The following is a 13,725-nucleotide window of genomic DNA, read 5'->3' on the forward strand; positions in this document are numbered from 1 at the left end:
CTTTGCTCATTGCTCATGTCCATATATGATACTTTGCTCAATAATCGGTAATTGAATTGCTCTCAATTTATCATTAGCATTTATTCTAGTCCTTGTTGTTACCTTAGGCAGTTTACAAGCCAATAATCATTTGGAAAGTCCAATTTTTAAAACGAGTAATTTGAACCGTTGCTGAATAATAAAAGAAATAATAGTAATTAATAAATCCTTATAATTTTTATTTATTTATTTTTTGAGTTCATAACCTTTATAATTTAAAGTATAGAGCAATGAGTACTATTACAGATAAATAATAAATTTCGTATAAGTTTGAAGAGGTATTGGATACTTTGCTCATTGCTCAAGTCTATATGATACTTTACTCCATAATTGGTACGAATTGCTCCCTATTTATCATTAGTATTTATTCTTTCCCTATTGTTACCTTATAAGGCACAAGTCAAAAATCATTTGGAAAATCTATATTTTAGAATGGATAATTTGAACAGTTGTTGATTAATAAAAGATAATAGTAATAAACCTAATAATAATATAATACCCCTGGCTCTATACTTTAAATTAAAAAAAATTGTCAACTTAATTCCTCTTACTTTAAAATTTTCATCTTCGTCTATGTACTTAAAGTTATTAATTTGTCTCAATAATCCTTATTCTAATGAGTATTGAAAAAAAAGTTCATTCCTGCATTAATACTAATTTTTTTTCTTTACTAAAGACTATCAAAATCATCGGTTTCGGTTTGGTGTTGTGCACATGAGCGGTGGTACAATTTTATTATTTTTCATTTTTTATATTCAGTTCAATTGCAGTTTGACTCTCAAACCGAACCAACTCAAGTTGTGAATATCCCTAATATTTAAACAATAAAATAGTCATTTTAAAAGATTTTTACAAATATTAGTCCTCAATAATTATTGAATTATATTTTATAGGTTATTGAATAAATTTTAAAATATTATGGAATTGTATTCAAGAAATTAATTATTGAATAAAAAAGTTAAATACGGTATAACATATTTTTATTTTCTAAAAATAAAATACATAAACGGTTAGTTAATAAATATTTGCTCTTTTTTTTATGAGAAAGGTATTTTCTCTGTTAAAAATTATCCAAATAGTTAATATAATTAATAAAATTTATTAAGTGATTTGTGATATTTTTATAACTATGTAAAATAGTTGTAGTTTCCAAAGCAAGTCATAAAATTTGCCAATTTTAACAAGTGCATAAATGAAAAACAAAAAAGTTCATATGGTGTAAAATTCAATCATTTTTAGTTGAAGAAGTTCCACAAATCTGGCCATAGTAGTAAACATTTTTTGTTGTACCAAAACAGAGCAGTCGAAAATAGAATTTTTGCAGATTTTCATTGATCCATTAATAGGGCGGTAATAATTCCTCTAGTATTGAACTTTAATTATCACATCGATGTGATCCATATTTTAAATTATTTCGTAGATTGAATTTTACTTTTTTCTACAACTTCATGGGCTTTATTTTATTTGGTTGCTCAAGTTTATTCAAAAAGCGTCGTTTTTAAGATCTACATAAATTATTCACTCAACGAAATCTACTCATTCATTACAGTTTCTAAGTCATCTAACGACTCAAAGTTATCTCACCCAAATTTTATCCCATAAAGTGTCGTGTTGACATTCAAATTATCAATTGGAGTATAATTCAACTAGTTAAATACTGCGATCTCTCCCTAAAATAAGGGGTTCAAATCACAATATCCCTTCTATATCTGAACTCAAAAAAAGAAATTATCAACTAATATTAATCTAGAAAGTATGCGTCTAAAAAAATGCTTGAGAGTGATCCAAAAGTAAGTGCATTTAACCAAAATGCTTGAATTATAAGCACTTTGACAAAATTTGATTTATTTTTAAAGTGTTTTTAGTCTCGGTAAAAAATATTTTATAAGTGTTGTCTCATAAATCAATTTCAATGCTTTCTAACTTTTTTTAAGAAGTATTTTTATATTACTTTCAAATATGATGATTTTGACGAAGATGATTCTCTCGCATGTCAAAAACACTCCCTTCTAATTATAAAGTAACAGATCAAATGCTGGCCTAATATTCAAGATTGGAGCTAGAAATTTTCCACCGAGATATTAAGAAAAGGAAAACAGAAATCGGTTTTAACAAATAAGGGGAAGCAAATTAGGGAGAAAACACTTTTTTTTTTTTTTTGAAAAGTAAGAAAAGTACTTAACATGTGCATATGATTGTTTTTTACGAATATTTTTAATAAAACTGATTTATTTTAATGACTTTAACTTTTTTTTTATATATTCGTGGGTATCCATGCTAGCTTATGCCCGACATGTCGGGAAATATATAGGAATTACTTATTCTTAAGGTAGGTGGCCATCGTAAAACTCATTCACTCTCAATTAACTCTAGTCCTTTTAGACCAATTAATCCCCATGATGATTGTATTTTAAAATAAATAATTGTAATTGACTTTGAAAGAGTATCTTATGTAACTAAATGGTTAGTTTATCCATATGTTTGTGGACTGCAATTATGGTGATTAAGTTAGTTATTGTATTATTATTATTATTATTATTATTATTATTATTTAGAAAGTATTAAGTTATATCGATTTACTACAAGTATGATATTACTAGTTGAAGTGCTTTGAAAAAAAAAATCACGGCTTAACTTAGTTATAATTGACATTTGTCTCTAATTGAGGGGTTCGAATTCTCCCACCCTCACTTGTTATTCTAACAAAAAAATCTCAAATTTGGTCTTTAAACTTTCATGATACGTCTATTTAATCTCTTGACTTGAAAAGGTTTCAATCATATCTATAAACTTTCTATTTTGTTTTCAATAAGTACTTGTAATTAATTTTCTCCGATTAATGTTGACATGATATCTGGTGTGATATGGCAACAAGTAGTAAACTAGCGAGTAAGTCTAGATTAACTGTGAGTTTAGTATGTCTTTTGAAAAAGTTACTGTTAAGTTAATCACTTATTATATAAACACATTGGGAAGAAAATTAATTAAATGGTTACTCTAAAAGCATTTTATGTGCTCTTTGTTGGTAATTTTTTGAATTTTTATAACCGAGTTTTGATTATCGAAAAAAATTTTAAACGTATTTTACTCTAAAGCGCTTTTTAAAACTTTAACCAATATTATCTGTTTTTTACAAAAAAAAAAAAATTACTTTTTGTTATCCATAAGCACTCTAAAAGACACGTCAGACATTAGGCGAGCTCTAAAAATTATAGATATATCCTTCAAACCCGACCACCTACCCCCACTAGTTTGCCCACCCATGTTTAATTCACCTAGCACAATGTTGCGCCAGTTAATGATGTAATTAAAGTTTTTGGACAATTACATTTTTAGTCCCTAAGGTCTGGATAATTTTTATTTCGTCTATGAAGTTTCATAACTAATATTTTTTGTTCTTGATATTTGGATTTAGTTTATATTTGGTTACCGAGATTTTTAAAATGACAGATTGATTTTGGTCATTTAGATTTGGATTTGAGTTCTGTTTAGTTCTTGAGTCAAATTGACTTACCAGAAAGATGATGACGATGTAGTTTACATGATTACATAGATTATGACCCACATGTCATTGCTATAGGCCCTATCGTCGTTCCCAATCCAAATTTAGGGTGCCCTTGGTCTTGTTACTAACAAGGAAACTTTTAACAAGCTAATTATCGCATCATATATTATTTCTCTTTTAAGTCCATTAATGGTTAACACAATTTATAAACTAAATATAAGCTTTATGGATAAAAAAAATATCGTTTTTGAAATCTTGGGACCAAACATAATTCAAATTTTAAATCTCAGGATAAAAAAATGTCACATAAAACATGAGAGGCTAAAAAGAATTTAAATAAACATAAAGAACTATAGTCCAACCTTAGAGGAATAAAAATGTAATTTCCCTTTCTAAAAAAATTGTAATTTGCCAGAAAAAAACATTTTAAGTTCGAAAATCAAATAAACACAACCGTGAATTTTTTTTTTATTTTTTTGTTTTTTATTTTGAATTTCATTCATAAATCATTTTGTTAAATATTTTATTTAACATTTTAATTATTCTGTAACGAACATTATCCATAAGATTACGGGAAAGAGCTGAAAAAGGCACGATCTGTCTCTCTCTGTTCGCAGGCCAGACGGTTACGCACTTTAATTTTGCATAATTTCCAATTTTATCCCTCTCTTTCTCCTACTATATATATGTACAGAAGAAACCCAAACGCGCTCCCAAAACGCACTCCGCAATTCTCTTCTTCTCCGCGGGAAAAGTTAAAATCAAACAGAGAGTGGAGAGCGGAGAAATCGAGGTCCTCCGCGGCTTCTAATTGACGCCGCCGCCTCCACCGCCGTCGATCGTCTCGGAATCTTTTCCGATATTGTAGTTTCAGTTTTCTTCCGGACTGACTTCAGGTAAGTTCTGATAAAATCAATCGCATTTTCCGCTGGTTTTCATTACTTTTTTCCGGTTTCCATACTATTCTCCAACACGAGACATGTATTTTCCGGCTGCTGGTCTTGATTTTCTTTCTGTTCTTACTCGATCGTTACCTGTGTTGAAATCCTGTGCTTATTGATTAATTCCACTGCGTTTAATTTACAGTTCTCTGATGGTTTGCTTGGACTCGTTATTTTTGTTTATTCGTATCCTAATCTGATGACGCTTGAGTTTTTGTTTTCTGGTTTGATTTTCGGCTTAAGAATTCTTTAATCGGAGTATTTCCTCTTTCTCAGTTATGTAATCTTGTCGTTAAATCGTTATGATCTGCCGATTTAAAGACATCTCGCTTTACTATTTTTTTATTCCGTCTGGCATCTCTCACGGAAAGTTGAGGATAGGTTCCGGATTACCAACGGATTACGCACCAAAATTGAACCTATGTTCTGTTCTTTACAGAGTTGAATGGCCTGCCTATTCACTTTCTTGTATCAAAATTATCTCCTTCAATTAATAGTAGTTGAATCATATATACTTTAGGTATTGTGATCAATGAATTCAGTCGACTTAACTCTTTATTTTTCTTCTAAATCTAGGTCTCTACAAAATGATAGGACCACTAATCATCAGAGGACTCACGTATGTTTACAGTTCTACTCTCGATTTATATGTTGATAATTCTAGGTCTACAAATTGGTAATTGCTTAAGTTTTCTAAGATCGAGTGTCATTTGTGGCGATAGGATGATTCTTGGCTATGCCTATCCTGCTTATGAGTGCTACAAAACTGTTAAAAACAGCCAGCCAGAGATTGAGCAACTTCATTATTGGTGCAAGTATTGGTATATATTGCACTCTAAAAACTGCATCAATGTTTTTCATTAATATATATTTCTTGATGTTGAAGGTTTCACCCTTGGTTGATTTGATGCAGGATTTTGGTGGCTATGTTGACGGTGTTGGAGAGAATTAGTGATTCCTTTGTTTCATGGTAGGGATTGGGGATTCTATTTTCAAATTTAAATATAATATAAGGCGATGTTCGGAAATAGTATTGAAAATTTTTTATTTGATTTATTAAAACGAAAATGAATACACAAGAAGATAAGAGGTTGTTTCAACCTTCAAAACTGCTTTTTTTTTTAATTAAATTTATTTTTTAGGAACAAAATTCATGTTTGGGTAGCTTTCTCTTGAAAATTGCTTTTTTCTTCCATCTTTTTCTTTAATTTGTTTTTACGGATGATATGTTTTCTAAAAGAGTAGGAATTGTGTCCTTTTTTTTTCTTTTTAACGGAATATCATGATCCAAGAATTAATTTCTATATTTTCAAATTTGTAACAATTTGGTTCCTGAACTTTAGTATATAACAATTTGCAAGCTTTAGTGGTGTTTATTATATATGTAGATCAATAAAATGGTGGGTAACCAAATATATTTATAAACTACAAAGCTTAAATTGTTACACAATTATGTAAAAAAAGTAGACTTTTAATTTTGATGAGATTTTTTCACGTAGGTTGTAAATTGTTACAAATTTTAAATTATGAAGATTGTTATATACTAAAGTTAGTAGATTAAATTGTTACTAATTTAAAAATACAAAGACTATATCGTTACGAACTAAAGTTTTGTATCGTTAGACCTATTTATAATCTATAAATTACTTCTTAAACACAGTTTTTATAGTACTAAGCACAGTTTTTCACAATAATTTCTAGAATTTTTTTTAGTAGGACAATAATTTCTAGAATTTATTCCACATAAAAAGACCCAAATAATATCCCCGAATCTTCATTTTGGGTTGCCATTTTTTTTTTTTTTTGCTGTTGTATTAATTGTATTTTTCTTTGCCTTGAAGGTTTCCGTTCTATAGTGAAGCAAAGTTGGCACTCTTCATTTATCTATGGCATCCGAAAACTAAGGTATGATTATGAGGAAGGAATCTTATTTCATAGAATATGATATATAATCTTTTTGCGTTCAGGATGGATATAAATTTAGCAAATCGGTCTTCAACTCTCTAGAGTTTGTCATTTTCGTACCTAGTTTAAATGTTTATTTTAATTATTGAACATTTTTTTAAAAAAATTATAACAATAATCAAAATATTAATCTCAACCAACTTATATGACTTTAATGCACGCCTATATTGTGCTATACATGTAGCTACTTTTTAAAATCATAGTAAAGATAAAAAAGAATAAAATTAATTTATTTTTTAAATTTAGTAACTAAAATAAACTCCTTGAAATTTCAAAGATTAAAAAGATTATTTTTTTCAAAGCTGAAGAATAGAAATAGATATTTAAAAAATTTATCGACAGAAATAGAAAAATTATGAAAGCTGTAAACAAAAATGAAATTTAAATTTTCTTACATTTATTATTCTTGAATGGTTAGTATTTTTGCGGCCCCCCCTTGTACTATTATCATATTCGTGTTAGAGAAGGCTATCTATTTGATTATTTTTCCGCACTATATATTTTAGAGGAAGAGTCTGAAAATATTATTTTTCAAAAGTCTAAGAACATATACTTTGAAAGTGTATGAGCTAAATTTAAATTAAAAAAAATTGAAATGTAAACCATAAATTTCCTTACATGTGTCAGGGAACGAACTACGTGTATGATTCATTTTTCAGACCATATGTATCGAAGCACGAGCCTGAAATCGACCGCAGTTTGTCGGAATTCAAGATGAAGGCTAATGATGCTGCACTTGACTACTTTCAAAGAGCTACATCCTACTTTCAAACAAGAATGTTTGATATATTTTTGCAGTTTGCTCCAAAGGTAATCATAAATGCAAGTTCATGATTTTTAATTTATGGCACTTTCTGATTTTAGATTGTTTTTCAGAGTCTTATCATCCTTTTAAAAAAATTATATCATCTTTTTAAAAAAATTATAGTATTTTCTTACCTATTAAAAAAATAATTTTATAGATATTAATAGCTTTTTTTTATTTAATTTTTTTGTACTTATAAGATTATTTCATTTTGATCTTTAAAATGATAGATCTTTAATTCTAAAATGTATCATTTTAGAAGTTTAGGAACTAAATGGAACAAGTTTAAAAGTTTAAGAACCAAAATAAACATTTTAAAATTTTAAAAACTAAAATAAAGTAATCTTAAAACCTTAAGCTCTATCTAATAACCATTTTTTTCTTATATAAATATTACTTCCTCCTATGCATTTTGGTGATTTGTGATCAACGTTAAAAAAAAAATTTTAAAATAATTAAAAAAGGTACTTTTTATTTGTTTTTGTTTACAAAGTTTTGCTAAGAATTCAAATGCGAAAAAATGTGAAAACATATAAAAAAAAAAGGTAAGGAACAAGCTTAATTTTTTAATACATAAACTAAAAACAAAATAGTTATCAAACAAGAACTTATTCTATATAATTTAGGATCGTTATTGATTCCTATTTTAATTTTAGATTTTTCTATTACGGAGAAGGATAAATAATAATAAATATTCTAGAGATGAAAATCTAGAGAATACAAATTTTTTATAGAGAAAATTATATTTTAGAGCGAGAAAAAATTTGTTAAAAAGAAATATGTTTGAGAAAAATAAATTGAAAATCAAAAGAAAAAAATGATATTTTAAAAAACCAATATATATTTTTCAAAACTTTTTTTGTTTTATTTTCTTTTGAAAAACATTATTGAGTTTTTTTTTTTTATCAAATTTTCAGAATCTTAACTATATATATTTTTTTATTAAGTAGATTGCAGAACAAATAAATTGAATGTTAATAATTTAATTTCTTAAAAAGACAAAGCTAAACACCAATACATTTTATTTCTTAGAAGGGCTTGGGGTGGGACCTACGAGCACAAAAAAAAAAGAAACAAATTTTCAAAACGGTTGTTAATTTTCATTATTTTCTTTTTTGAAAACGAATTTGTTAGAATACTATGATTTAAATCAAAAGAAAATTAATATCTGTTCTCAACCAGTTGAATTATGGCGCGGTGGAAAAACAAAATTATTGTGAATCTCAACGGTCCCAATAATGCATTTCAATTTCCAAAACTCAAACCTTGGTTTTCCGTAGCCAGCTGTCTCCTAAAGTACACTAACAACGTGATTCTGCTGAGATTACAGCCGCAGAAGCAACCATCATCAACTCCATCGGGAAATGAACCACAAAAAGAAGAAGAAGACGCCAAAGCCAAATGAGATGGCGTAAAATGGCACGAGAAAGACCATTCAGATTTATTATAAAAATACAACAAAATCCTCTTTCAAATAATAAAAGTTCGTGGAAGAAACAAGGAATTCGACAAGAAAGAAAATTCCTACTGTAAAGTGTAAACTATTATTAACCCACCCAAAGGAAACTGTAATAATGATTATTTCATTTTCAAGATATGAAAAAGTTCTAGATCCTTTTTATTTCTCTCTATGCACTCCAGCAGAGCTGTCTCCTCCGTTGGGTGTTAAATATGATGATCATCAAATTCAATTCATAAATTCAAATAAATGGAATAAATTTGAATTGAGGCAAATCAACTTGAATCTTAGTTAAAAGTTACTTCAACCCAACCCAATTCATTAACACCCTAACCTAAATTCTAATTAAACTTTTTATTTCTTTATAGTATTATATTACAAATAATGTTTAGCCACTTGAATGGTAAACACCTCTTCATTTTAATCCAACCTGAATTTTGTTACTCCTTCAAGGGCAAAATTTCAATTGCGTTAAGGAGGGATATTTGACAAGTTATATCTTATTGGTATTAGGAGGGTGACTAAATTCTACCTTAGAAATAAAGATGTCAAAGAGAAAAACAATAAATTTATCAGTACGGTAATAAAATTGTGCATTTCACATGACACATGCAATATCATATCGTTATAAAAATCCCTAAACAAATTAGACACAGTAAGAAAATCTAAGAAAATTAATATGAGCTTTTTAAGTGTGACAAGGTCTTCACGTACCTCTTTAAGACGAAAATTATGCGGAGAATAGACATAAATACTTCCTATCTCTGGGCTGAGAGCTGATAAACACTTCATTATTACTCTCTTTATTCTCTGAGGAATTCCTTCGTAAGTAAATTTCTGTAAGAAATGAAAAGTGTCGAAAAATGGCCTCTGTGATGGAAAAAAATGTGATGCTCCATAAAAAACCAGAGGTCAGTGACTGTTGGTCTCCCGGGACAAGTTAAAAGTTGTGTTCTTCACCCCATAAATGCGTAATACTCACTTGAGAATTAGAGTGGAACCAATAATCATCGTCTATCTGCAAAAACAGGACGACGAAGCTTAAATGGTCAGTTTCATGTCGAACTATGAGATATTAGAATAAAACATTGAATTCATGGCGGCTTTTAGCTTTAAAAATTGAACCTACATTATGATGTAAAGGTAAAATTCTCTGCATCCCATGAAACTCCCGGAAAGGAGAACAGGCATTGTTGGTAGTAGATAAATTAGGATTCTTTTGCTGTTGTGAAGACAGTTTCGCTTGCTTGGAAATACTTCCTTCTTGCCCTTGTTTTTGGTTCCTACAGGCACAAAAAAATACATTGTGTTTAAGATTGGTATTCAAAAAGAGAAGCGGAATCTTGAGACGAATTTTGTGTACTTGTAAACAAAATGAATTCAGAGCAAGAAGAGGAGGCTGGCATGGAAAGAAGAGCCAAGTCTGTAGAAATATAAGATGTTATGTTAAAGAGTGATATAGTATACCTCAAGAGGTATAGACTGATTGGCCCAGTGGTGCTTTTGATGATCATTCTACATTGTCTCTCAGAAAAACAAGCCTCCTGATTTATACAGGAAACCATCAATTAGATGCTAATGCTCATGGAATAGAGAAATTGTCAACCTATAAATTTATGGTGATAATAACCTCATCGGGATCAGGCACTTCAATACAACTAGCTTGGGGGGCTTTAACTGCTATAAGTGTCTGATTCTGATCCACCAGTTACAGGACAACAGTGAGTTAAGCAGAAGATCGGTTAATTGCAAAATCTAATGAAATTACCATAGCTCAGGAAAAATAACCTTGAAGCAAGGAATTTGCAAGATATCTTCTTCTGTAACAAAAAGGTTCCTGATAATCCGAGGGGGAAAATGTCTAAGAAAAGAGCGAAATGTATCTTTTAAATTTGTAAAAAGTTTGAGGGCACAAAAATATTACTTTCTGTGATTTGCATTTTCCTCGAGATTTCTCAGAAGTTCTTGCTTCATCCTGCATGAAAACCATTGGTGAGGCCTCTTTTTTCTTTCTTTGGTAAGGCAAGGAAGAACTAAGTAGGGCCTGATTTTACCAAATATAACCAACCTTATTATATCATCAAGTCTACGTTCATCTTCATACAAACTTTCAACTTCAGCCTGCAATAAGAACCCCATGTAATGAAAACTTTAGAAGATGCAAACTGTGAGTACGAATCTTAGAGTTAGAAAGGCCAAAGCCAATTTCTATTAGTCTGTACCATTTCTAATATTCTGCCGACTGATATTTTTCAGTATATCCATTGAGATTATAAATCTTCTGCAATATGCTTTGATGGTGAATTTAGAGCCCCCAAACAGTCAACATGACATAATGTCAATGTCAATTTATAAATAATCTGTCAATAGTAAACGTCTATGCTGAAATGTCAAGAAATATCCCTCTAAAATTTAGTTAGAGAGTATGTTATGAATATATTTTGTAGAGGGACAGTGAGCTTGAGAGATCGTATCATTTTTTCTAGGAAAGGTTTGAGCATGGAGAGTAGCCAGCCCTCTTGAATAAGCTGAGCAAGTGTTCATAAGCTGGCTTGGCACCCTTTTGAGCTTTCTACTAGTAGATAAAGATCGGGTACTTAACATGATCTTCTAATGTTAGATAAGCTTCTAAATTATTAATTGTTTGTATTACACTACTTAGTTCATTAACTATTAATATTCATTAGTACAAAGTGACTATTAGTTAACCTGTCAACCAAAAATTTCAGCCTTCAAGTTCAAGACAACAGAATAAACTTTCAGCAATAATTACACTAGAGAAACTGAAAGGATGGCCAAATTACCTCCATTGATGTTCAGTTCACAGATAGACATGATGATAATTGAAGGCCAAATCATTTCCAGTTAAATGTACTTAGGGTTGGATGTGACAAACATATAATTAAAACAATATACTCAGTTGACTTGTGTTCTTGAGACATGATAAAGAAGTTTAACTAGCCACAAGATGCTGATTGCTTAACCAGTTGAGATGTGGATTCGTAAAATAATAAATGAATATACAAAACAATAGAAACAGAGAGAATGAATTTGAAAGTTAAATGCCAAAAGACTAAAATGCAATGCACCTTTAATCTACTAACTTGATCGTTGAGCTCTTGAGGCCCACGCCTCTCGCATCCCCTGTTCACAAGATTCAAAGTCATTACACGGCGCATTTTACAGTTTCCAATGGAGTAATAAAGATAATGGCGGTATAATTACTTCCAACGTATGTGGTTCATCGTGGTTTTCTCTATAAGTCCTATCCTTCAAGAACATTTGTAATGTCATAAATCCTCCTCTTTTGGACCTGTGGTCAAACATTAGTCTTAAACATCTAAAAAGAAAGAAATAAGTAAATTAGTAAAGTTGAATATCGGAATCATTGTAGAAGAAAAACACACTCTTAAGCTAGTTGGAAGGTCTTCTCTAAGACCTTCCCTACACGCATAAAATTTAATTCTATACCTTTAATACGTCTGCAGTTTTATTTAAATCGAGTGTTCCATCTTCAGCCTCCTGAACCAACCTGATAAATTTTTTTGTCAAGAAGCCTGCCGATTAAAATATACAAAATTTTCAAATCTCAACGGCCAGATCCTGCGCATCCCAGATGATCTTATTAGACATTTATTCACCTCAACTTTACCTAACGAGCTGTCGTACCGACCATTAGTAGGTAGATTAAGACCATCAAGAGGCTCTACAACAAAAACAAAATCCAAGGGCAAAAGAAACTAAATATGCATATTAAATTGGATAAGACCAAATATAAAATTCGTATGAGATAAACTATGATTAGTTGGCTAGAAGGATATTGTAAGTACCATCTATTGATCTCTCAGTCCTAGACTGTGAATTTTTCTGGAACTTCGGTTTTTTGTTCTGCTTTCCATTTGCACAGGATACTGGTTCACATGAAGAATCATCAGATCGCATCCTCTGTTCAGAAGCTAAAGCTCGTCTACTAGCCAGAGCCTCAGCGGCATTAATGTCATATGTTTGTTTCAACTGTAAAAAAAAATTGTTATTATCCAATAAATTTTTCAAGAAAAGAGAAAAGAAAGATAGATTAAAATAGATCGACATATGGATCATCAGTTCTGATACTAAAGAAATTGAAGATATTCATAAAAATATTGAAAAATAGGCACGCTAATGTCTCGCGACATTTATGCATAGGATCTTACAGAAAGGCGCTCCATGCGCTAAAACCGGAAACGGATTACAATTACTAAGGAAAAAAAAATTCTATTACTAAGAGTTCAAGAGAGACAAAAATTAAAGGTGTGCCAAATCCTTGTTGCGTTAATAAATTAAACATTAATTAGCAGCTAATCAAATCAATGTAGAAAATCACGATCCAGATTTATAAATCTACCAAACTTTACTAAAAAAAAGTTTTGCAGCCTCAAGAATTTAATTTAACACCGATCTTCGAAATTAACGAATACCTAAACAAGATTGATCGCGCATCGGGAATTAGAAACCAAACAAATAGCAAAAGGAAGAAGATGCTGAAGAGAGTAAGAAACTCACGTCAAGCGTAGCAGCAGCAGTAGAATGCGCGTCGGGAGCGAGACGGCCAGCACAAGTATCGGATTGATTCAGCCGAGGCGGAGGAGGCCGATGATACTGACGGAAACACAGAGGAAGAGCTGGAGCTGAAGACGAAGAAGAAGAAGACATGTCGCGATGGTGCTGAGAGTGAGGGTGAAGGAGATGAAATCGGAAATCGGAGTGCCGGAGGCGGTGGCTGAGATCTTCGACGGCGTTCGACATCGGAAACAATGGAGGAAAAAGGGAGGGAGTTAATGGAGGTTTTTGAAGATTGGAGGGAAAGAGAGAGAGAGAAATAAGAGAAAAGAGTACGGAGAAGCGGCAAGCGAATAAAATGAGGAGAGAGAAAGCGATCGAATATGGAACGGAAATAAAAGGAGATCTGGAATTGAGATGGTGAAAATTACAGGAACGGACTCCCAATTCTCTTTGGGCGGGAACGGATATA

At 30.7% G+C, this 13,725-nt stretch overlaps 2 protein-coding genes across 2 annotated transcripts; one reads left to right on the forward strand and one right to left on the reverse strand.

Moving 5' to 3' along the window:
- The first annotated feature begins 4,243 nt into the window (after positions 1-4,243).
- LOC111014013 (HVA22-like protein i) lies at positions 4,244-8,880 on the forward strand. Its single transcript, XM_022288606.2, has 7 exons — positions 4,244-4,440; positions 5,062-5,104; positions 5,208-5,306; positions 5,399-5,455; positions 6,327-6,390; positions 7,078-7,260; positions 8,586-8,880. The coding sequence occupies exons 2-7, from the start codon at positions 5,073-5,075 to the stop codon at positions 8,658-8,660; spliced, it is 510 nt and encodes a 169-aa protein (XP_022144298.1). The 5' UTR covers positions 4,244-4,440; positions 5,062-5,072; the 3' UTR covers positions 8,661-8,880.
- Positions 8,881-9,297: 417 nt separating this feature from the next.
- LOC111013919 (transcription factor E2FC) lies at positions 9,298-13,693 on the reverse strand. Its single transcript, XM_022288468.2, is given in 14 exon segments — positions 9,298-9,732; positions 9,844-9,997; positions 10,182-10,258; positions 10,345-10,410; positions 10,503-10,551; positions 10,639-10,689; positions 10,783-10,835; positions 11,804-11,858; positions 11,940-11,982; positions 11,985-12,027; positions 12,186-12,271; positions 12,367-12,420; positions 12,545-12,728; positions 13,257-13,693. Coding segments are annotated over 14 exon segments (1,236 nt in total). The 5' UTR covers positions 13,500-13,693; the 3' UTR covers positions 9,298-9,654.
- Positions 13,694-13,725: the final 32 nt, after the last annotated feature.

The sequence above is a fragment of the Momordica charantia genome (assembly GCF_013281855.1).
Source record: "Momordica charantia cultivar OHB3-1 chromosome 8 unlocalized genomic scaffold, Mcharantia_2.0 BLBB01000008.1, whole genome shotgun sequence".
Taxonomy (NCBI): domain Eukaryota; kingdom Viridiplantae; phylum Streptophyta; class Magnoliopsida; order Cucurbitales; family Cucurbitaceae; genus Momordica; species Momordica charantia.